Source organism: Anopheles merus, chromosome 2R (genome assembly GCF_017562075.2).
Source record: "Anopheles merus strain MAF chromosome 2R, AmerM5.1, whole genome shotgun sequence".
Classification (NCBI taxonomy): domain Eukaryota; kingdom Metazoa; phylum Arthropoda; class Insecta; order Diptera; family Culicidae; genus Anopheles; species Anopheles merus.
The window spans coordinates 31,671,313-31,694,611 of record NC_054082.1 but is presented as its reverse complement, the minus strand read 5'-3'; the positions used below and the strand labels follow the sequence as shown (position 1 = coordinate 31,694,611).

Below are 23,299 nucleotides of genomic sequence, written 5' to 3'. Positions count from 1 at the left end.
GTGGCTGGCGGTCGCACTACTACACGCGGCAAAAAATAGAGAAGGTTCTAATGGTGCCCAGCACAATTGCCAGGCAAAATTGTCTACCGACCTTTGACACTTCAACTTCAAACAGTGTAGGAACGGTTACGATTTTGCTGCTAGCACAATGCACGTTACGTTCCTCTCCCCTCTAGTATGGAATGGAATTGTCATCATTGGGCCCGAACCTCTCGCACGTTGTCAAACGGGATGAAGTGATGAAGTGCATGTGATGCGATGATGCGTTCGTTGTTGGCATTGTGACTGGCAGAAAAAAATGTTATTACTTCCCTCCGCGAGTGATTGTTTATCGCGCTACGCGCTACGGATGTACTGCCGCCGCGTGTATGGGCAATTGCCACAAAATAAAAAGGAAGTACATAAGGTAATGACTGGAAAACAATGGGCTGGTTTTTGTGCCATGCCGATCTAACAAGCGATCTTTCGTCACAGTGAGAAAAAAGGAAGGCATCAAGAACGTTGCTGCTGTGCACCGTCAAAGCAGTGTGGGGCCCTTTAAACTGCAACAATTCACGGAGATGTGTTGTAAATGTTGAGCAATTTTTTTATGGAATTGTCTTTCGCCAAAACCCCGGTGCCAATAGCATAATGGACGCACGTTTGACTAATCTTACAGGTAAGAAAGGTTTGCTTAATTGTTTAAGGGTGTTTTGGTTTACAAGAACCAAAAAACGCACCACATTGGTGCTTTTACAGAGTGATTGTACCGTTGAAAACGTGACCGTGAACGTTAAATAGTGAGCCCCTCAATGACCTCTCCACATTGTCCCATTTCCGTGTCCCACGATTCGGGGCTGGGAAATTGAAACAAAAAAGGTTCTTTAGGGTTCCGTGCAAGCGTGAGAATCTTTCCCTCATCGCCAACGAGGAGGTGGAGCTGTGGGAACTTGTGGGCGGTGTACCATATAAGGTGAAAGGGGGAGAGGCGGTTTGCCTGCAACATTTGGAGGGTTTTCATTTGCGTTGGTCGACCTCCTCCCTTCCATCACCTATAACTAGGTGCTATTCTAGCGACAAATGGACATTTCTTGTAGTGCGGAGCGGCACTGCTCTCGGTGGTAGTAAATATTGATGTAGGGGAACGTGGAGTAAAATGGGAAGGAAGGGCAAAATGGTCATCTGCATTATTGGCAAATTAACAGGTGACATGTAATGATTAAAAAAAACACGAAATACAATGTTTAAAGCTCACCATGAACGTTTCATAACCCATTATTTATAACAAAATTAATAAATTATCAAATGCCCTTTTTGCTCAAAACGATCTAGTTTTGATCGTGTTAAGAATTTATTAAATAATCAGAGAAAAAAAGAATATCCAGGCACATAATATTTATCTATAATTTACGTGCAAAATGTAAACATTTTAAATTTATGTAATTTATAGAGTTAAATTTGTAAAATGTTTCACTATGGGGCAAAATGGTAGTTCCAGCTTAGGGCAAAAAGGTCGGTATGTTTTGACAGGAGCAAAATGGTGAAGCAGTGGTGTAAGCAAAAATCGCTAAAATATATACAAGGAAAATTACTGACAACACGTGAATTATCGAAGTATTCCAGCATTTTACTAAATTATTTAACAAAACACCGTAATACTAAACTCAAATCTCTATACTCACAATTCTACCTAATATGCAACAGCTTAAACCTTTGTTTTGATGTGTTTTGACAGTTGGTGTACTACCGCGCACAACATATTTTCACGACTTTTAATGTTAATTTTTAAATTTCATTTTATTCATTTACATTGGTTATTATTGCGTCATCAATTGTCATCAAAACATCGCTGAAAAGTGATTCATTCAATGGGATATAGAGCAAAATCGTTAACCGTGCCATTTTGCCCCGCGTTCCCCGGATATTTCAACTGCCAGCGGTTGCGAAACGCGTGTCGCGATGAACTACGCGCAGCTCGTCGTCGTTGCCTCAAACCCATCCCTAAACTAGGGAACGCAAAAGTTGAACCCTAAAAGAGTTCCTACGTGTTGAGGCATGCTAGGCACCTTCGTTCAGAATTTTAAGTACTCCTAGAACCGGTACACAGACACTGCACAGCAAGTACAATTCTACCGCTCATAACGACTGAAACAAACAATCTGAAGGAAAGGGGAAGGATGGGGAAGGATTCATCCATCATTTACCATGCCATGATGGTGTCGTCGAGATGTCGACCGGTAAAGGTAGATATGCGAAAATTAGTAACAATTTATCTCTTTGCCGACTTTCGGCGTGGGTGGACAGTGTCGAGGGGTGTTGAAGCGTACCACGCCTGTTAGACACTTCTTGCCGACGCAGCATTCGAGAAGCATTTGCGCTCGAACAGAACGATCCGTTGACATGAGAGGGGTTCAACGATCGGATTATCATTAGCATCGAATTGAGACGATCAATCATTGCCACTCACTCCTTTTTAGTGGATTTGTGTACGGTTATTATTGCGATTATTTGAACACTTTTGGTTTAAAACAACTTGATGCTCCAAAAGCAATATCAAGTTTATGTAAAAAGTCATCAAAGGTTTTAATGCTTTAAATGCTTTAAAAAAGATTGATAAAAAATGTACCTTTTTTCTTAATTTTTTGTAGACTAAATAACAATAATACCTAATGCAGCCCGTACAGCAACGCATAATAGAAAAAGGAATAATCAACTGCTTTCAGCCCATTATCTAATGCTGATATCAACCTGTTTCGGCACCCATCATCGAACGAAATTTGATTGGAATTGATCAATTTTCAATCGTTTTTCTACAAAAGCTCAGCATTAAAAAAAAAACCCTAGCTCACAATATCCCCCTAATTGGTGTGAAAATTTGATTGACCAGTAGATGAGCGCACGGTACATTACACCGGCGATAAACAATTTCCACACCGGTCGATGGCGTTAACTTTGTAAACCCGACGCCAAAAGCATGTAGAAAAGCCCAACCGAGGGCTAGGCTAAATCAATGCAACGAAATAGCTGTGTGCAACGCTGCTGATCGTGTGTTTGTGTCTGTTGTTGTTGTTGATGATGATGGTGATGGTTGATCGTGAAAATTTACCTACACACCAATTCCGATCGACCGATGATCGACACCATCCTCTTGCTGCCGATTCCTCAGCTCCCAATGCCCAGGGCAAGTCAGGCATGGGCAGACAGCATTGCATTTCGGGGCGACATTTAGCGGGTATGTTGCGAAGCCCGAAAGGCTCAACGAACTCCCCTTCCCCTTTCGGCATTTGTCTAGTCCAAGCACGCAATGGGTGGTGGTGATGGTTGGTAAGAAAATGTTACCAGCCAACCAACCTTAGCAACCAGTAGCCGTCCCCCGCCTGCCCCGAATTGATTGAACCGTTCCGAACCGATTCGAGCAGGCCAAGGTGTTTACACTTTCGGAGAATGTGTGCATTATTACTGTGCTGGGTGTTGAAAGCATACAATCGTACAGTACAGAAAACGCATATTTAATCAACATTTTTTTCATTACAAATTTTCGTCAGCACTCGGCAACGTGTACTCGGGCGAACTGTAGACAGGCTCGATTTTTTATGCACTTTTATTGCCATGGCATGACACACACTGGTCCGCTGCTCTGTCTGCATAATGATGATGATGGTTTTGTTAAGTGATCAAAGTGTGCACGTACTTTTTGGTAGTTCGGTGACGCACTCAGGCACCGAGGTACATTATTACATTATTGATTTCTGTTGCAACAAAGCAACTGGCTCGGCTGATGAAACTGTTGGGAAGGAAACCTACTAAACTATGGTGATTTATTGGAATTTCTTCACTCTTTTATTCTTAGCACGGACTTGCATACTACTATTTTACTATTACTAGCATACTATTTTTATTATATGAACTAATATCTACCCGCTTTTTGATATTGGTGGATATACGTATCCTTCCTTAAATAATTATATTGACATCATGAGTAAAACAATACGAAACATCCGACAATCAAATGTTCGATAGCAAAGCTTAACAAAAGCGTAAATGCAAAACGATCGCAGTGGAAAAGATCGTTTGCCTATCAATTCGGTTCAATAAAGTCGTTTCTTACAATACCAAACTGGAGACCAATTGGCAAACGTACCTCATGCGCCTTCGGATGCTGATGCTTGCAGTGACCGTCGTGCACGGAGCTGGCCACCGCGAGCGTGCTGCCAACCGCCAACCACAGCAGGCCGACCGTCGCAACCGTCGCTGCGCACCGTTCGAGCCACGAGCAGGCGGGTCGTCCGTGCACCCAGCTGCCGCCGGTTTTCCGCCGCCAATGCTCACGTTTATTGATTTCACTACATTGCCGCATTTCCATTTCCTCGTGCACCGCTGCCGAAGCCGGTGACATTTGTGATGTTGTGGAAAAGGCTTTGCGCGAAACAGGATTACGCTCCCAGTAGGTTGCCTCCGTTTTACATCGAACAGCACAACACGCAAGCAAAATATATCAAAGGAGGCGAAACACTCTTCAGCTCAGCAACACACACTTGGGACACTTGTACAAAATTGGCCCACTTTTGTTGTTGTTTGCACCTTCCGTGAGGGTGAGATTAACCAGCACCGAACACCTAATGAAAGGGAAATTTATGTTGCGCCCCTTTCCCGTGCGCCTTCTTTTTTCACGATTCCGTTCGACCCAATTTTAGCAAAACTCTCACTTTCGAAGCACCACTAGCACAACAAGAACGACGCACCAGGATACTTATACACTAACACTACGGCAAGCACCCGCGCGGTTCACCACATTCGCGTACACTGGTCGGCAGGACCTGATGAACCCCTTGTTGGAAACGGCAGGAGTGAGGAAACACAGGGCACGGACACAACCCGCCCCGCCCACTGCACCCGGATCGAAGGAAGAGGTAAAGGTTCGACTATTTTCGATTCGCACTCCCGGGTACGTGCGCTCCTACCACCGTACGGCTCTATTGCATAAAACGAACTGAAAGTGGTTCGCAGCGAATGGACAACTTGTATTCCACGCTAGGCCACGGAGAAGGGACCGTCGCTACCACCAACCAGACCGGTACTGCTGCTGCTGCTGCTGCTGCTGTGAGCTGTTTGCCTGTACAAGCTGCATCCGATTGTGCTGTTGATGCAGCGGCACCGAACCAGCGCTGTGTGGTGGTGGATGCTGTCGGTTCGGTCTTCCCCCCCTCCATTGGCAACGTTTATGTTGAGCCCAGGTGCCGGTTCCACCACTCAGGACGACGATGCAGGGCCATTGCCGCGGCCGATCATACGCGATCGATCGATATGAGAATTCGCGAACCGTACACTAACGTACACGCACGGCTCGCCCCACTCAGCGAAACTGTGGGTTTCTCTTTGTTTTTCTCTCTTGTTGCGAACCAGTGGAAATGGGCAAACAGCAAGAAAAACATTACCCTGACAGCTGGCTTGAAGTTGGTACGCGAATCCGATAAACCATGGTTCATTTGATGGGAAATAAAATTCGCTTTTTTAATAACCATAATTTGATTTAGAAAATAAATTGCGCTACGAAATTGCATTTTTATAAACAAATTATCATTTATCAAAAACTTTAAATCGAACTGAAATTGGCTGCACTCGCAGAACTGCTCGACTGAGAGTTCGAGTTTCTGGAAAACTGGTCGAATGTTCTCTGGACCAATTTGACAGCGCTCACTGGCTCACTGTCACTTTCGCCATCTTTCAATGTTCCCCCGAGAGAGAGGAAAAAAACAGCTTGTGTGCGTCTTCCTCGCTGCGTTTGTTTGAGGCGCTTTCGGACAACTTTTTTAGCATATTAAGCATTTAACACAACCCAAAAGGTGACGGAAAACGATGGCAGAATACCTGGCCTCGATTTTCGGTACCGAGAAAGACAAGTAAGTGCGGTAGTTTTCACGGTTTCCACTCCCAAACATACCCGGCCACAACGCTTGCCGTCGTCGTCGCCGTGTTTGTTGTTCCTTGTGGCAGGAATGCCGCCATCGGAGCTGAAGGCCGGCGGACGAGCGTGTGTTTCGCGCGTTCAGTTACAGACACGCTTATTCAATTCGTTGTTTTTTTTGCAGGGTCAACTGTTCATTTTACTTTAAAATTGGTGCCTGCCGCCATGGAGATCGCTGCTCCCGCATCCACAACAAGCCGACCTTCTCGCAAACCTGCCTGCTGCAGAACCTTTACGTGAACCCCCAGAATTCGGCCAAATCGGCCGACGGTAGTCACCTGGTGGCGAACGTGTCGGACGAGGAGATGCAGGAGCACTACGACAACTTTTTCGAGGACGTGTTCGTCGAGTGCGAAGACAAGTACGGTGAAATCGAGGAGATGAACGTGTGCGACAACCTGGGCGACCATCTGGTGGGCAACGTGTACATCAAGTTTCGCCGCGAAGAAGACGCGGAGCGGGCGGCCAAGGATCTGAACAACCGTTGGTTCGGCGGCAGACCGGTGTACTCGGAGCTTTCACCGGTGACAGACTTCCGCGAGGCGTGCTGTCGGCAGTACGAGATGGGCGAATGTACGCGGTCCGGGTTCTGCAACTTCATGCACCTGAAGCCGATCTCGCGCGAGCTGCGCCGCTATCTGTACTCGAGACGCCGGGGACGTTCCCGATCTCGGTCGCGATCACCACGTCGCGGTGGTGGTGGTGGCGGTGGGGGCGGCGGAGGCGGCATCGGAGGTGGTCGTGATCGTTCCCGCGACCGCCGTCGATCGCGCAGTAGGGATAGGAAAAACGATCGCAACGATAACGGGCGTAAGGGGCGATACTGAACACCGACTGCATGATTCGGTCGTAGACTTTTTCCCCTTTCATAAACTTGACACAATTATTGCGCCATTTAGTTTAATCGCGAATGATTGCAACCCTCTTTCCGACAACTTGTCCAGATACAAATAATGCTACACGAAATGTAATTAATGATCATGAAGAGAAATACATATACATGCGACAAAATGAATCGCTAATATGCCTGCATTTTATTCTTCTTCTTTTATTCCCAGTCAGTAGTTATTGATGTCGGGTTTGTATATTATGTAAAGAAAAGAAATAGCATAACGATTATACTCCGCTCTAAAATGGTACAAATTTTATGTATGCAGTCATGTGTCTCCCTAGTTCCCGGGTGATTACACTCTTCAAAATATGTCTCCTCCTTTACGCATCAAAACAGGGGCCCACGGGAAGTTCAAATGCCTCCGAGAGGACGGGAGAGAGAAACATCAATACACCAATTATGGAGCATTCAAGAAATGCAACGCATTCCCCTAATCGCCAGGATGAAGTGTAAAATGTCTTAGGACAGGGGGGGATACATCCACACACACATTCATACATACACACATCCAAGAAAGGATACATTCATCTATGGATCGAACACGTACGGATGTGACGCACCAAATACAAAATGCACGTGTAATGTGTGTAAAATGGTAAGCAACGCTTAAGTCTGATCAGCACGACCATTTCCAAATTCAAGCATAATGTGGACCGAGTGTGTGTGTGTGTGTTTAGCGTACATGTTACTTTTGCATCCCGGTTTTAACTAAGCCAATACGCGTTACGTGTTTGTTAGTGGCGGTACGTTCACCTACACTTTCTCACTATCCAACTGCCGCTCGCTGTCTCTCGGGTTGTTTTTTTTTGATTACACGATATTAAAATATTACGATATAAATAAACGAGCTAGATATGCTAGAAAACACCGCTCGGCGTGGATTTGAGCACGTTTGTTTTGTTGCGCCTAATCCCTAATCCAATCATTGAACCCGGCAAAAACCGGACCTACAACTTCCTATCCCCGTGTTGCTGCTTTAACTAAATAAACACCTGCTCCAGCGTAAGCGCTTCCGTGAACGGTTTTACAATAACGCTCGTGACAAAGCAAAAGATCAGCCCGAAAAAGATGGAAATCGGCAGTGCCGGCAATGCTTTGCGAAAGATGGCCAACAGCAGCAGCGTCAGGCAGAGACCCTTTTTGGCGGGAAAGACAAGAAGCATGATTTGAGTTATTAGCAGCTCGTCTGCGGTGGACGGACGCCAATACATACCACCAGTATTGCCACAAAGCACGCTATCGTGGTGTTCCAGTCGCCGTAGCTCGATGCCTTGCCAACCAGCACGGAGTAGAAAATGAAGTCACCTAGCCCAAGCTTAATGCCTCCTGCAATGTGTCAGTCAGTTTGAAAAGGGATCAATAATACATTGATTCATTGTTTTTTGTTTCATTCTTACTTTCTTCCGCCTGGTCATACAGAGCACCACCGAGCTGCGGATCCTGTCCTGCGCGGGTTGCCTCTGCCGTGACCGTACGGTACTCGGGCCGGGACGGATTGTTGGCAATGTTGGCCTGCACCTCAATTTGCCGCCTCGTTACTCTTTGGTTAGCCGTTGCCGCCCAATCCTGCGTAAAGCCGGCCGTCTGATCTGCAATACCAATGGAATCGCGTTACGTTAGTAGGAGCATTTCAAAGCTACTTGGATGAGAATATTGAGGGGGAAAGGAGACCGTTGATACCCAAGAGAAGTACTGTGTTTGTTAGTGTTTTAGTCAGCACGGAGGAAATTTAGCGATTATGTAGATGCACAGATATAATAGGCAGGCAAAAATCGTAAAAAACATATACCCCTGGGCAAATCATGCGTTCTATCATTGGGAATGGCAACCAGCCGCATACCTTCTACGGTTGCTCCGGGTTGCGTTGGGCCGTGGTTATTAACTGCACCGTACCCACCAGCCTGTCGGCTGCCTCCGCCAGCGCTACCCGGCCCAGTGCCGATGGTCCGCTCGCCAGACAACGGTGCCGCACGATCCGGATCCGTGTGTGTGCCGAGGTAGGAATACATGATGGTTGCTGCAAAGGGGTAAAAAGCACATTAATACACACGCTGCTTAAACGTTCCTTGTGGTGCATTTTACATGAATAGATTAGAGCTGGAAATATTTGCTCGTTACGCTCCTGCGCCGTTTCGACCAAAATTCGCAAAGGCCCCTTAGGGGTAAGTACGGCAATTAGATCTATAAAAAAATAAATAAACGAAAATAAATATCAAAGAAATATCAGCAAATCCAACATTAGTGAGTACTACACAGCTTACCCCAAATTGATATCACAGCTAGTACAGCCCACGTTGTCCATTCTGGAAGATACTTGATAAACACCAGTGCCATCAGTGCGGCCACAAAGATCAGATAGCCTTGCTGTAGCCGGAGCGGACCCTGCCAGTGGATTGAGATCATGCCCACCACACCAAAGTTCCAAACAAGCAGCCCGGCCGTAAACCAATCCATCGGGACGTTGTACGCTCGCAAAATTTCAAACAAATAAAGGCCACTGAACAGAAACAGCAGCAGCAGGGAGGACAGGATCAGCCAACCGTGGATGACCTTGTAGCAGCGGTGCTTGTACAGGACGATGAGCAGTATGGTCATGATGACGATCACCGTCATCAGGATCAGCGAGTTTGCGAGAGCATTCCATATCTTTGTGCCCGTGTCGTCCGTTAGTTCGTGGAACGGTGTGTAGACGCTGAAACGGGAAATGAAAAGCACCATAAATTACCCCAAACTGTTGGCAGCAAGACAACCTCGCCTACTTACAGGTACACATCCTTGATGGTATAAAAGTTAATCGAGCTAATTGTGGCCACCACGACCATCATGCAAAGGGTCACTGGAACGAACAGCTTTATCACATGTTGCGCACCATATTTGAGTCCTTCCTCCTCGTTCAATGCCTGCTCCTGTTCCTGCTGCTGCTGTTGCCGCTGCCGGGAGCTGTTGCCAGAAGGGGAGCCTCTCGATGGACCCGCTCGTCCACGGCTGCTTGTATCACGTATTGTCACTTGCGGGATGGAATCGGTTGTCTAGATACACGCGATACGGAATAGATAATCGATCAAAAAAATATGCAAATTAGTACAATCCCCCTTTTTCTCCGGACGATGACTCACGCCACTGGCCGTACAGTGTAAACAATGCTCTGTGGGCCCTCTCGGCGACACTCACCCCATAGGACGGATGTGGAGAGCTGCTAGCGTCGGCGGGCATCTTTTGCCAGCGTTTCCGCGAGCCGCGCCCATCGGACGCATCCTGTGCCGTTGCTGCCGTTGGTTGATGATGATGATCGATGTTGATATGGCCGTCCATTACAGTGGCGGTGGAAGAAAGTGTCCGGATGTTTGTTATGGAGTACCCGCCAGCTTGCTCACATCAGAGAGAGAGTGTGTGTGTGTGTATAATAAAACAGCCTGGTATGGGCGCTGTATTGTGCTGCTACTTCACCCGCCGGCTGAATGCTTTGCTTCTTAAGAAATGGACAGTTGGGGTCATCTAAGATTTTAAAGGAGTATCCACGGCAAAGACACTATTTTTGCGACACACTCAAATCTGAAACAGTCCGTGATTTTTACAATCTGTCCATTATGTGCCTGCAAAGAGCAGGTTGTACCTTTTCTGGCACCGTTTGACAGCTGACAGTTCCGGGAGCGGTGGGAAAAGTTAAATATGACACATGTGGGCAGAGACAGCCGTTTCAAAACACATTTCGCATTTTAATTTTTAATTTGTACAAAGCCTCAGAAACTGCACTAACGGACTGATATGTTAAAGGGTGAACTTTTGTCTAATTTCGGATGAACAAGATTAAATCGTCATGCTATAGATCTCTCCGCGAGAAGATTGTATTTGAAGGTATTTTTGTAATTTTTATTATGCACTACGTACACAAGAGAAAAAAAACTTGTCCTCTTACTTTATTACAATAAAAACAAGCAATTCCACCACAATCTACACTTATATTTTTACACATTAGTGCTAGCGAAAAATTCTAACGTTATGTTATGACGAAATTGCACCAAGTGCTGCACAGAAGAAAAGAACGCAAGTCGGATAGGATGCAACTCTACGAAGGATGTGCAAATTGGTAGAGATGAAAATAAAGCACAATCTCACGCTAACACCGAGGATTGTGTCCTGTTGCGCGAGTTGTTAAAACAATAAGTCGAATGTATGAACATGACAACTGCCCTGAATCATTCTTTGATGGTGTAAAAATAGCTCACATTCTTAGTATATTATGATGCACTTACTAATCGACATTTACTGAAACATACGGGAATCGTTTACAAACTTGTGTACCTTTTTGAGTTATCTTGTTAATTGATTCGTTTCCATTTTGCCGATCTATCAAGCTTTCACTTCTCCCTTGCATGGGGGATAGATTAAGTTTACTGAACATAAACCCGCGGCCAAAGCGCACCCCGAGATGGTTCCTATTTCCGATAAGTCAAACTCTATTTCCTCGTTGTTTAGTAAAAACAAAAATCGATCGACTTCGTGGTGATCTTTACCACACATACAAATGGCATTCCTGCTGTTTGATCCATTCGTTGGTTGGTACAAGGGCGAAGGGGAGTTGCGTGAGTGAGACTTGCGATGGCCATTTAAGCCGAAATTCCCACACTCACCCCATTTGGTTTATTAGCGTAGACGTGATGGATATCCGTATCACGACGTATGGGTTCGTATCGGTTTGCCGAAAACGTATTACAATCATGCCAACATCTCACACAAAGCTGCTTCATTTAGTGGTTCTGCTACCAGCTTCCTTGCATTGATGCATTTCTACTCGACCACCGCAGCACACAGCTCTCTCGCAGTAATTTATCTAAAATCGTTGATCTACCCTACAGTTCAGTGCAGCTTGCAGATGTTCTACCGTTTGCAATGGCAATAATGTACCTTCCACTAGGCTTTTTATCTCTCTCGCTCTACTATAAACTCTGAAACGCCCCGTACGTCGCACTAAGAATGACACCGTAACACACATCCCCGCTGCTAGGCACTCAAATTCGCCGTTTTCCGCCGATTGGTTGATTTGTGGTTGCTGGTGCGCTTACCATTCAGCGTCGCCGTTCGATTTTTGAAACACATAATCCTTGCCACCTATATGCATGATACCGTCCTTAAGATAGAACTTCCACTTGTTACGAGATCGCGTGATCTGGAAACGAAATCATCGAAGGGAGACAAACACGTTTAATGGCTAACATAAAAACAATATCAAATAAATGTCCTTTTCTCACATACCTTATCATACTGGCACACGACAACATTGTCCGTATCGAACAAATCAGATGCGTCTTCATCTGTAACGTCGTCTTCGCTATTGAGCGGTTCCTCTTCTGCGCCACCTTCGGCCTCCAGGTCGTCCTCCTCCTCCTTGTCCAAATCTTCGTCGTCATCGTCGACAATGTTGTCGTCGCTGATATCGCTTCCCTCTTCGTCGGACGTATCTACGGCACCGTCAAGCTGAAGACTACTGCAGATGTGGAAGGTAAGAGCTGCACGAACAGAAACAAACGCAAAAAAAAAAACAATTTTCAACGGTAAGCACATATTCTCCTATTCATGCACCTTGTTGCTCAGTTACCTTGCTCTTGATCGCTGAGAACAGGGACAGCTTTAGCTTGAGCAGCTCTAAATGGGTGACGACGTCGAGCATTTCTTGCAGCCGCAGATGCTTTGGACCGAACTCCGCGTCTGCTGCTGCTGCTGCTACTACTGCAAGCAATTGGTTCGTTACTTTCCTTTGCAGAGGCGGACCAGCAATTGGATCGTTGACCAGCTAAAAGCCCGCTTAGCAGTTGCCGATCGAGCCGACACCGTTCCAGGGGTTCGTTTGGCGACAGTTCCACAAGTTTGTAGCTGATGGGTGAAACCTCTACTTCTGGTGCTTCGCCTACCATGAAACCGTCATCGTCACAAGCTCCATCGAGCTGTTTCTGGATTGGTACGGCATCTACAAATACAGGAAAAGAACAATATAGGTGTGTGGAACATCTTTTGGCAATCGTTTGTTTAGGGCAATGTTACAGGATCCATTAAAATAGCATCACTAATTACGATTCTATCACAAAGAAAAACACTCAGGCTGATGAGAACTTACTTATATTCAGATTCTGCAAGTACGCATTCACATGCTGTTGCAGTACGGTCGACGCGATGTGTGGCGGTAGTGGCATTATGGAGGAAATGATCGGACTGGTAAGCACCTGCTGTAGCTGATTTTCCTGCAAAGCGGACGCCGGGACTTGGATCGTCAGGACGCGCGGCTGGCTGTTGGCGACGTTCGGTTGCGCCGGTAGCGTTATCTGGATGGCAACCAGCTTGTTCGGATCGAGAGCCGCCACGACAGCAGCCGGGGCCGAATTCTGTTGTTGCTGTTGGGTTGCTGCTGCTGCTGCTGCTGCTGCTGGTGCTGGTGCAGCTGCCGTTGATGTAGTATTCGCTGCCGTGGTCGTAGTAGTGGTACCACCAGCTGTAGTGGCGTTCTGATTCGGTACCGCTGGCTGTGCACTTCCGGCCGGGACCAACGCAGGTACGTTTGCATTTTTCTGTCCTGGTTCGGTTTTTGTGATAATGTTTGCTTTTCCATTTTCCTGCTGATTGTTTGACGTCGCTGCGGCAGAAGCCGCGGCTGAGGCAGCCTTTGATTTCTTCGTTCCATTGCTCTGTAAAGTGTTTTGGGACAAAGAGGAAAGCATGAGTCCATATTGCTAACTATTAACACAATATTCTAATCCTGCAGAGTGAATGATTAGGTTTGGGTTTTCCTACCTTTGCGTGTGAGGCTGACTGTGTTATCCGTGTGTCATTGTTATGGGCGATGGTAAGTTAAAAAGGATCGATTAAACGTAAGAAAAAAACACATGTTATTTACATATTCGAGCACAATAAACTACTCTCGTTGGGAAAACTTAACCACAAACCTTACCTTAGCATTTCCCCCAGCCTGCTGATCTTGGGATTCTGGGGTGGATTCGATAGCTTTGCAAGCCAAAAGCTTCGACGTCCACACTTGCTTCATTTCTTGCAGTACCTGTTCGTCCACACCTTCATCGAGAAACGCATCCCGGACACCGGCGATGACATCGTCGATGACCGTGGTGTAGACCTTTAGCTGTGGGAAAATACAGAAATACAAAGTAAAACGTTTAGAAAACTGATTTTCAAACACACTTTAATTTAACGGAATTTATGAAAAATCTGTGAACTATTCGGCTGTGGATAATTACTACGCGTTAATGCACAAACAAGATTGTTCCAAAGCGATTGAACACAAGAGCTTGTAGATTAAATCATATTGCTCTCCTAAAAGTATTTAATTACTTGCACAAGCACATCGGGGAAGTCCACCATTCCATCTAATTTCGTTATTAATGATCTTGTCCAATAGTTGCTCGCCGTAAATGAATAGCGTTGAAACAAAGTATTAACTGATAAATGAGATAAACAGTTTCCCCCTCCTACTTCCTCAACCCTCGCACCGTAGAAATCACACAGTAGTACCACATGCAGTAGCACCATACCACATTGTGCTGTTATTTTCGTATTTACTGCATTGCAACAGACGCATCAAGGCTTAAATGTCATATTTTATATATTTTGAAATACCTTGCCGATCAAGGTTCTCAATATAAGGGACAGAATAAACGATACACCAGTTTGTTGTTGGAATTTGTTCTAATTTTGCTTACCGTCATATATCAAACCTTCGCATTTTAGTTTTTTGCCGTTATCTTAAAATTTAAATTGCATTCCAAACCATGATAACACTGTTATTGATGATGTTACCATATGGGTTAAAATTAGTACATCACACGCAGCGGCACGTCGAAAAGCTCTCTCAACGCTCGTGTTGCTATTGACAACCTGTTGTGAAAACTCCTCCCTGCGCTCTCATCATCATCATCATCATCATCTTTTTTTTCTCGGGCCGTTCTTTTGCGGCAGAGCATATGGAACGACCCCCCCCCCCCCACCCCTTTGTTACGGCCATCATTTGTTATCAGCTTATCAATAATATTGTATCTAATTGCAAACTATTGAGCGAATCCAAACTTTTTATCGAATTACACGCTCTTATCGGTGAACCATTACACTTTAGCATTCAAAGACTAGCCTTACAATGATTGAAGGACGGTGATTCAAGAAAATTATCACAGCGAGATGTTCATCAGAATTAGAATCGGGAATCGGCAATCAGGAACAACTTGTTGCATTTATTGTTAAACATTTGTTTTCACTTACCACCGAGGTTTGGCTGAGCGACATGGTGAAGCTTGTCCTTTGATCAACTTCCTCTCAACAGGAATCCTTGCTTCCACCAACAATCACACTTAAAACACACTTTCAGGTTTAAAAGAATCGTATGAAGATATGCGTCATGAGATTCACCCTTCCGATAGGGCGGAAGCCTCGATGCCGAGTGTACTTTGAGCAGAACGGGATATTGTTGCGGACAAACACACACACACACTTAGACACTCACAGTTAGCAAACACGCGAAACGGAACAAACCGCACACCGCAGAGAGAGAGAGAGATGGGTGGGTGATGTAGGAAAATGCTGCCTGATGTTTTTGCTGTAGCTGCCGCCGAACCGTGATAACGCTTCAAGGGTGGCGCGTGAAAAACACGGCCCTTGTGCTCATATATAGGGATTTGGGTGATGTGCTGTACACTTTCTGGCAGCGCTTCGCAATACTTTAGAGCCCAGTACGATCTCTCTCTCTCTCTCTCTCTCTCTCTCTCTCTCTCGTTTTGCACAAGAATGGCACGGGAGCGAAACACCGGATGGCCGAAGACGTACGAAAAGGTAGTCGGCTTTGGCGTGTGCTTTGACTGCCGCCCGAAACACTCACTGGCGGCCGTACTTGGCACTGGTCATTTCACACACTGTTTTGTCTGTTTTCTGCTGCTTCGTCTTCTTCGGCTGAATCGGCCCTGCTAGAAACAAAACAAGCACAAACAAGCACGAGATGGGTTAAAAGGATTATGTTTACATCAGCGTATGCGGGTGAGCAGCGATAAGTGCACAAATGCAATAAAACTACCGATGGATCTTAGTTCAGGCGACACGAGCCCCCCATCTACCCAGCCGCCCCACCAAGTAAGGATCGAGTAAGTGTCGATGCCGGAATTCGCGAACAAACGACACTGCGCTTTTGCAATGCAGCAGGAGAGCAATACTGTATACTTGTACAACTGTCACTCGAACGTCGGAATGTCAGCGGCAGCAGTTTCGTTCTTGGGACCGGGGAGGGGGGGGGGGAATTAGGAGAAACCCGCGAAGGGAAATGGGAACACTGATGCAGCACGGTGATGACACGGCACCAATACGCCGCGCACTATGTCCGTGAAATGGAAGCAGCGTAGGGTGAACGATCACGCGACCGGACGGTACATTTGCACTGCGTTGTTCTTGGGGTGGTATATTTTTTTCCTTCTACGTAGACATAGCTCCCGGCAGTAGGCTACAAGTGCTTCTTCTTCTCTATCACCGTTCTGCTTCGTTGGCTTGAAGCGAGTTTCTGCCGTTCCAGGAAAGAGCAGGCTTGAGATAGTGCTGAATAGAGCGAATCGCAAGCATGCGGAAGACAATGCCGGGATCTGACCGGATATCCGCTGTTCATAGGAGCACAATGTGCGGTCAGATGCGATCAGAGTTTCAGATTTCCTTCCGTAGGGTTCCGTGATGCCGTCCCTACGGGCGACTGTATTGTGAGGTTTGAGCGTTTCTAGCAACTCCTACAGCCACTGGCCCAAGAGAATGGCTACATTTCACGGAAGAGCTTCATTTACACAATTCTATGCGAAAATACATAATCTTTCCCACACAATGCACAATATTTTTTGCCGGACCTTGTAAAATTTCTGCTTCAGACAAAACACACGACCGCACGCACTTTTTCGGTGAACAAGAAATGGTGCGAAAGTTCGTTTATCCGTGATGTCTACTTCAGGCAGTGTGGCCAGATTTGGTATGGCGGTTTTCGGTAGGAGCGTCAAAATTTTATCTATAGTTTTCGGTAGGAGTTTCAATTGCTATCGGCTTGTCAACCTTTGAGCGCCGCGCCGTATGTTTTCGAAGTGTTAAACGGAGGGGGGCAGGTGTGCTAATCTGCACGAATAAATACATCCTTTTTTACTTAAAATGCATCAGATTTGATTCATAGCGTTCACACGAATGAGGTCTGTCTGAAGTATCGATCTGAAAATTGTCAGATTTTTTATTTATTCAGCCATATAACAAAATCGCCCGTCTCGCATTATCTTTCAAATCCTATATAAAATTTTACTAGCACGTCCAATTTTATCACATGAAGTATAGACACGGGCCTTAGGGCGGTGGCAACGCTTTTTCGCATGCGATTTTATCGGACGGCCTGTCAAATTTTTATATGGGATTTGACAGATAACGTCGGACAACGAAATCGCACGTCCGACGTTATCTGTCAAATCCGATATAAATCTTGTCTGATAAAATCGCATCCGATCAGCGTTGCCACCGCCCTTTGTTGTCAGTGTTAAACTTCTGATTCTGATCGCTAATGGTTTCATTATTTCATATGAAGTTTATGGTTTGATGTCTTTTCGGTCAGTATCATGAGAAAATCCTATAACCGTAATTTCGGTAGGATAAAAATAATCGATAGTTTTTGGGTGGTAATCTGTGAATTGGTAAGCATATCAAATATCGGTAGGAATACAGAAATATTGATATTTCTGGTCACTCTGTTGGCTCACGGATGTTCCGATATGCTTCTTTTTCAGCATTGCTCAAGCACTAACTACACGGAGCAAGGCCGATGTTTCACGATTTCTTAATTGAGTCGCCTTTTTATAAAGTTGATGTTGTTGAAAATGGATGAATAATTTTTTTTCGTGACATTTCATGCAGACAATGAATAAATCGTTCACATAGATCTTTCATTGGCGAAGTTGCGTTACCTCTAACTATACGTTTACACGCTGCTTTTGAACGTTCTCAGCGGGCGCTTTGCGTAAAAAAAAAACAAACGTCAAAATGTTGTTGTGGCCCAGTTTGTAAGGTTATTAAACGAAACAAAACGGAGGAGCGGAGTTAGTAGAGTATTGTGCGTTTATTTTGTGTAAAAATAGCAACCACCCATTCCCAACCATGTCGGACGCTGAGATGAAGGATCCCAAAGACGAGATAATTGAAATCGTACGTATATGCTCGCGTTTTTCGCGTCTCATTGCACTGACCCGGTGTATTGTGTTTGCCTGTTCCTTCAGGACGCGCTGGATGAAAGTGCCGACACGGAAGATGAATCGTCCGACGGTACCAACACGGAGGACGAAGATACGGAGGATGACGATAACGATGAGTCGATTGAATCGAAACACATAAAGGAGTACATCGAGATTCTTACCAAAATAGCTGGTGACAAGTACAACTACGATAACTACGCTGAGCTGCTGGAAGTTGCGCAGTACGTATTAAATTGTGATTATATCGGTGGCAGTAGCGGCTACTGCAAGGGGTGGAATGTATTTTTTCTTCTTCAAATTTTAGCCAAATGAATGACCTGGATAAGATTCGCCAAAGTGCTGAAATATTTGCCGCAATGTACCCACTGTCGCCCGAGATTTGGCTGCGGTGGCTGAAAATTGAATCTTCCCTCGCGACGACCGACGAAGAGGTGGAGAAGGTGGAAAAACTTTTCCAACGCGCGCTGAGCGATTACTACTCGGCCGAGGTAGCGCTAGAGTTTGCCGCGCTGGCAATGAAAACGAACAGCAAAACAATTGCGGAGCGAATTTGGAAAACACTCATCCCGACCTACGGTTTGCACACGATGAAGGGACGTTCCATCTTTGAAGCGTACCGAGAGGATACATTGACAAAAGATGGAGAGTGAGTTACGCGAAGGAGGGGGATTTTTTTTTTGTTGGAAAATCAACGTTTTTAAACAATTTATATTTTTAGCTCTCCCGCCAGCTTCAATCGATTGGCACGAATCTATGAGCAGGAGTTGAAGATACCGCTCCGCAACATGGAGGACTCGTACATCGAGTATAAGCTACTGTGCGAGAAGTACAAAGATGTGCTGACCGATCTGGACGTGGAAAAATTTGAACGACGGTACAAACAGGCCAAGGAAGCGCTGCAACGCATGCTTCCCCACGAAACAGCGCTCGCCGCGCTGGAAGCGCACTGCCACCAGGAGAGGGCGGATCTGTACCGAAAGTATATCGCCGATTGCCAAACGCTGCTCGACGACGACGAGGTGCAAATACTGTACGAGCGTATGGTCACCGAATGTTGTCTGGATGGGGCAGTCTGGCACGAGTATGTGCGCTATCTGCACCGTTGCCCGCCGGACGCGGAGGATAATTCGGCCTCGCCGGTGTTTCGCCAAACCGAACTCGACCTGGTCAACAGAGCGCTGCGCAACTGTACGTGGAGCGCCGAGCTGTACGTGGAAAAGATGCGCATCGTTGAGCGGCAGGCGACGCCAACCTCCAAGATGACCATCCTGAAGATCATGGAGGATGTAGCGTCCGCTGGGCTGCAGACACCGGAAGCGTCGGTGAAGGTGTGGCTCGAGTACTTGACGTACTTACGGCGCGTGACTGACTTTGCCAGCGAAAAGGAGCGCGACATATTGCGGGCCAACTTTGATCTTGCCTGGAACCAGCTGGGCCGAACGTGGGGCGTGTTGGCCGATCCACAGTGCAAGATTTTGCAATACTGGGGCCGGCTTGAGTACGAAGCGCTGGGCGAACCGAACAAAGGACGCGACCTGTGGTACAGTGTGATGGGTAAGTAATAGCGATTCGAAAGCTTTTCCGGTTCAATTGCATGCTGGCTGGTGTAATTCGGCTTATGAAACAGCATGACAATTACTGCTACCTTTCTCTTACAGCCAGCTCCGATAATTCGTCCCGTGTCGGGCTGTGGATTGAGTTTATCGAAATGGAAGCAAAACGAGGCCCCGAAGCAGCGCGTAAACTGTACCGCAAGTCCATTACCACCGCGGGGCTGGATGATCCCGAAACGCTGGCTGCCGCTTGGCTGCGATTCGAGCGTTGCAACGGTACGCTGGAGCAGCTGATAAGTTGTCAGGAGCTGTGCAATGCTACGATCGAGAAGTACTACAAGACCATTTCCAAAAATGGTCCGTCAAATCGTGCAACGAAGGGCAAGCGTTCAGAAGCGATCGGAACAACCGCACACAAGGATTCGGACGCATCAGCCGCGAAAAGACAGGCCTCTTCCATGGACGGAACCGGCGGTTCACCACCGGGGAAGAAAAAAATGAAACGAACCAACGATAATCTGTCCGATACGGTGGGAGAACGGCACGAAGAGTTTAAAACACCGGCCATTCCACCCCTCCATAACAGCTCCAAAACTCATGACCTCAGCAAACAGGAGCCATCGAAACCGCAAATCGTAATCGACATTGATAGCGAAAGCGACGCGAAACCTGGCGGCGACCAAAGCCGACAGGTGTTCGTCAGCAATCTTAGCTTTGAGGTAACGGAAACAGATATCCGCGAGATTTTCCCCGACCTAGCGATCGAATCGATAGAACTGGTCGCCTCGAGTTCGGGCAAAAGTCGTGGCTTCGGCTATATGCAGCTGGCCAGCGCAGAAGAAGTCCCGAAAGCGCTCAGCTTCGACCGACGTCCACTGAACGGTCGGCCGGTATTCATTTCGAATGTAGCACGCGACAAGACAACTCGTCCACATCAGTTCAAGTACTCGTCGTCGTTCGAACCGAACAAACTGTTCATCAAAGGGCTACCGTTCAATTTGGGACAAGAGGAACTGCGGCGGTTGTTTGAGCCGTTCGGATCGATCAAGGACATACGCATCGTGTGCTTCCGGAGTGGCAAATCGAAGGGCCTAGCGTACCTGGAGTACGAAAAGGAATCGTCCGCCAAAAATGCTGTCCTGAAGATGGATCAGCACGTGATTGATGGTTTCACGATCACTGTCGCCATCTCGTCACCGCCGCCCAAGAAGAATCCAACCGCAACGGAACCAACCCTATCTGTGGGGGATAGTGGCGGCTCGAGCTCTAGCTTGGGCTCCGGGAAGAAGCTGCTGGGCAAATGGTAAGATTGAATAGTTCAATTGTGTAAAGGGTGGTGACGTTTGCACGATTTAAACGAGTTCTTTGCTTCATTCTCTTTCCAGGGACGTAAAGCAGAAACTATCGCCAATGATTCCAACCGCCGTCTTGAAGAGAAGCGCAGCAGCAGCCTCGGAAGAGAAGCCAAAATCGAATGACGATTTTCGTAAATTATTGCTTAAGTAACTAGCTCATGTGTAGGATAGTGCTGGCTAACACAATTCGTGTTTCCAAAATTATTCACTATAATTTGGCTGTATTGCCATCTTCGATGGAAAGCAACGCCTGTTTGCTTTCATATTCACTAGTAAGAAAATTCGTACACGTTTTCCTTATCTGTTTCAAGTACTTATACTCTCTTCCCAAGTACATTTTCTCATATTTAACGTTCCATTCTTTCAAACAACAACTCTCATAGATACAAATCCACATGGACCAGTTACTTTTCCCGCTTTTTTTGTAATGAAACATTTTAATTACTTTTCCTTAAATGTAACACGTGCGCCGTCACGCACACCAGACGTACCAAGTGTTTGGAAATAAATCTGCTTGTGAACAACAGCCCCTTGCCCATCCACGGGTCATGGATCAGAAGACTGCTGTGCTGTGTCACGGGGAACTCACTTAAGCTTAATTCCTCTCTTAACGTACGGTTTGATGCTACTCTCGCCCGAGTACCGTTTGCTTTCGGTGCGAACGGTTCGCACGGCGCCCTTTCGTCGAATGATTGCCTTGCGGTACTTCAGCTTATTCTTCACGCGAATGTTACGCTGATCCTTACGCTTGCGTACCGATAGACCCTTGTTCTTTGCCATCTGGTAGGTGATTTTGCGCTTCCCATCAACGTCAAACTCTTCCTCGTCCTCCATCTGTTCCTCCGCCTCCTCGACGTCCTGCTCCTCCTCAACGTGGTCCAATTTCCTACGCTTCGCCGAATATTCTTCAGCATCGCTTCCTTCCTCCTCTCCGGCATCTTCCAGGTCGTCTTCCGTTCCTGAATCCATTCGCTCCAACTCGTCAAGCACTCGCAAGCGGTGTGCCTTCTTGGATTTCAACGCTCCACCGTCCAACTCATCATCGAATGTAATTTCTAGTCCTTCCGCGTGTGCTTCCAACAGTGCTTCAACCTGTGCCTTTGCCGTTTGTTCGTACTTCTGCTCCATCTCCTGTACTAACCGCTTCAGCTGTAGCAATCGCTTCACAAGCGGATGTTTGCGAATATCCACCCTTTGCGATTTCAGCAGTACGTAGAAGCTAATATTGCTACAGTAAAGCATGTGCAGCTCGTACCGCTTTACCAACAGCTGGCCGAGTGGGTGCGACAGCTTGTTGTGCTTTTTCAGCAGCTCCAAAACGGGTTCCAGCACGTCGGCACACTCGCTCAGCTTGGCCACACCTTCCTTGACCAGTCCATCGAACTCTGGCGATTCTTTGCGAAACAGCTCCAACCGCTGGCTTTCGCTCAGATCCGACAAATCTCCCTTGATAACTATTACTTCTTCGCTGCTAAATGGAGCGCGTTTCTTTACCGACTTCTCCGTCAGTACGTCCACATCCTTTGCTGCTGCTGCTGCTGCCGCCTCCTTCGCATCATCATCGGACAGTAAATCGTCCAGCGCAAAATCCTCATCGGTCATGCCCTTGATGAGCCGCTTCTGCATTTCCATCGCTTCCTCCTCCTCCATCCGTGCCATCTCTTCCTCCTGGGCGGTAAGCGTATCGTAGTCCCGGTCTTTGTAACCGGTGCCATAGTACGCGCCGGCCTTCTTACCCCACGCATACCGATCGGGAAGATCGTCCTCCTCGCCTTTGTCGTCGATATCGCTGTCGTGTTCAAATTTACGAATTTCATCAAAATCCGGCTCCTCGTCTTCTTCGTCCTCGTACTCAGCGTTGTCGTAGTCATCCTCGTCGTCGTCGAACCCCAGAACGGCTTGATGCTGCACGTCGTCGTCCTCATCGTACTCGCTGCGGCGGTTACGCTGTCGTACGTTGTTTAGCAACTCCTTCTCCCCTTCACTGTACTCATCTTCGGAAGCAGTTGGCTCGTAATCACTGCCCACATCGCCAAACTTTATTTTGTCGGGCATTTTTGCGTTTTAAGCACTAGTACACGTTTTGCTATGGGAACCACAACGGGAGGCACAGCTACGCGGGTCATGCACGTGTGCTTTGTTGTGGAATTTTGACAGCAATTGTTTGTTTTGATTTGCTGGGAAGCCAATGCCTCACCAAAAGAAGGGGCAAATGTTTATTTTTTTTAATTGTTACTCATTTAGAGGACAATTACACAAAAATCAAAATCTAAAGAGTAAATACTCGCATTGAACAAAAAAATTATCTGCGA

General features: G+C 46.6%; 6 protein-coding genes across 10 annotated transcripts in view; 2 read left to right on the top strand and 4 right to left on the bottom strand.

Moving 5' to 3' along the window:
- LOC121589161 (leishmanolysin-like peptidase) overlaps window positions 1-5,401 on the bottom strand; it is a 33,657-nt gene extending 28,256 nt beyond the window's left edge. Inside the window, exon 1 of the mRNA XM_041907839.1 lies at window positions 4,121-5,401. Within this exon, the coding sequence (XP_041763773.1) occupies window positions 4,121-4,375 (255 nt within the window). The 5' untranslated portion in view covers window positions 4,376-5,401. The remainder of the gene's footprint in view (window positions 1-4,120) is intronic.
- Window positions 5,402-5,696: 295 nt separating this feature from the next.
- Window positions 5,697-6,981, top strand: LOC121589072 (splicing factor U2af 38 kDa subunit). The gene is made up of 2 exons (XM_041907678.1): window positions 5,697-5,879; window positions 6,069-6,981. Exons 1-2 carry the CDS (start codon window positions 5,836-5,838, stop codon window positions 6,769-6,771), a joined length of 747 nt encoding a protein of 248 aa, XP_041763612.1. The 5' UTR covers window positions 5,697-5,835; the 3' UTR covers window positions 6,772-6,981.
- LOC121589071 (presenilin homolog) lies at window positions 6,956-10,446 on the bottom strand. Of its 2 annotated transcripts, none has more exons than XM_041907675.1 (8): window positions 10,008-10,446; window positions 9,600-9,865; window positions 9,098-9,528; window positions 8,919-9,017; window positions 8,626-8,853; window positions 8,234-8,425; window positions 8,050-8,162; window positions 6,956-7,972 (listed from the first exon to the last, which is right to left on the bottom strand). In XM_041907675.1, exons 1-8 carry the CDS (start codon window positions 10,146-10,148, stop codon window positions 7,817-7,819), a joined length of 1,626 nt encoding a protein of 541 aa, XP_041763609.1. In that variant the 5' UTR covers window positions 10,149-10,446; the 3' UTR covers window positions 6,956-7,816. The 2 variants fall into 2 exon arrangements, with proteins under 2 accessions (XP_041763609.1, XP_041763610.1); XM_041907676.1 differs by having other exon boundaries at window positions 8,677-8,853.
- A 329-nt stretch (window positions 10,447-10,775) lies between these two features.
- On the bottom strand, window positions 10,776-16,807 carry LOC121588964 (transcription initiation factor IIA subunit 1). 4 transcript variants are annotated; one of them, XM_041907448.1, is made up of 8 exons: window positions 16,706-16,807; window positions 15,093-15,790; window positions 13,777-13,962; window positions 13,620-13,637; window positions 12,949-13,513; window positions 12,433-12,801; window positions 12,090-12,343; window positions 10,776-12,003 (listed from the first exon to the last, which is right to left on the bottom strand). In XM_041907448.1, the coding sequence occupies exons 2-8, from the start codon at window positions 15,114-15,116 to the stop codon at window positions 11,896-11,898; spliced, it is 1,524 nt and encodes a 507-aa protein (XP_041763382.1). In that variant the 5' UTR covers window positions 15,117-15,790; window positions 16,706-16,807; the 3' UTR covers window positions 10,776-11,895. The 4 variants fall into 4 exon arrangements, with proteins under 4 accessions (XP_041763382.1, XP_041763383.1, XP_041763384.1 ...); XM_041907449.1 differs by having other exon boundaries at window positions 15,093-15,787; window positions 16,706-16,801; XM_041907450.1 differs by lacking the exon at window positions 16,706-16,807 and adding an exon at window positions 15,898-16,630.
- A 1,056-nt stretch (window positions 16,808-17,863) lies between these two features.
- On the top strand, window positions 17,864-21,546 carry LOC121603487 (squamous cell carcinoma antigen recognized by T-cells 3). The gene is made up of 6 exons (XM_041932275.1): window positions 17,864-18,032; window positions 18,104-18,300; window positions 18,384-18,725; window positions 18,798-19,633; window positions 19,738-20,935; window positions 21,018-21,546. The coding sequence occupies exons 1-6, from the start codon at window positions 17,985-17,987 to the stop codon at window positions 21,136-21,138; spliced, it is 2,742 nt and encodes a 913-aa protein (XP_041788209.1). The 5' UTR covers window positions 17,864-17,984; the 3' UTR covers window positions 21,139-21,546.
- Window positions 21,396-23,158, bottom strand: LOC121603490 (something about silencing protein 10). The gene has a single exon (XM_041932280.1). The coding sequence runs from the start codon at window positions 23,040-23,042 to the stop codon at window positions 21,573-21,575; it is 1,470 nt and encodes a 489-aa protein (XP_041788214.1). The 5' UTR covers window positions 23,043-23,158; the 3' UTR covers window positions 21,396-21,572.
- Between the last annotated feature and the right edge of the window lie 141 nt (window positions 23,159-23,299).

Excerpts from the sequence above, each read along its gene's own strand:
- LOC121588964 (XM_041907448.1), bottom strand. The coding sequence starts at position 15,116 with ATGTCGCTCAGCCAAACCTCGGTG. Across the intron at positions 12,802-12,948 it reads CTTGCAGAATCTGAATATAA|ATGCCGTACCAATCCAGAAA; the intron begins GTAAGTTCTCAT and ends CTGTATTTGTAG. Across the intron at positions 12,344-12,432 it reads TCTCAGCGATCAAGAGCAAG|CTCTTACCTTCCACATCTGC; the intron begins GTAACTGAGCAA and ends CTGTTCGTGCAG.
- LOC121603487 (XM_041932275.1), top strand. The coding sequence starts at position 17,985 with ATGTCGGACGCTGAGATGAAGGATCCCAAAGACGAGATAATTGAAATC. Across the intron at positions 19,634-19,737 it reads CCTGTGGTACAGTGTGATGG|CCAGCTCCGATAATTCGTCC; the intron begins GTAAGTAATAGC and ends TTTCTCTTACAG. Across the intron at positions 20,936-21,017 it reads AAGAAGCTGCTGGGCAAATG|GGACGTAAAGCAGAAACTAT; the intron begins GTAAGATTGAAT and ends TTCTCTTTCCAG.
- LOC121603490 (XM_041932280.1), bottom strand. The coding sequence starts at position 23,042 with ATGCCCGACAAAATAAAGTTTGGCGATGTGGGCAGTGATTACGAGCCA.
- LOC121589072 (XM_041907678.1), top strand. The coding sequence starts at position 5,836 with ATGGCAGAATACCTGGCCTCGATTTTCGGTACCGAGAAAGACAA. Across the intron at positions 5,880-6,068 it reads TTCGGTACCGAGAAAGACAA|GGTCAACTGTTCATTTTACT; the intron begins GTAAGTGCGGTA and ends TTTTTTTTGCAG.
- LOC121589071 (XM_041907675.1), bottom strand. The coding sequence starts at position 10,148 with ATGGACGGCCATATCAACATCGATCATCATCATCAACCAACGGCAGCA. Across the intron at positions 9,866-10,007 it reads CTCCACATCCGTCCTATGGG|ACAACCGATTCCATCCCGCA; the intron begins GTGAGTGTCGCC and ends GCGTGTATCTAG. Across the intron at positions 8,163-8,233 it reads GTATGACCAGGCGGAAGAAA|GAGGCATTAAGCTTGGGCTA; the intron begins GTAAGAATGAAA and ends GACACATTGCAG.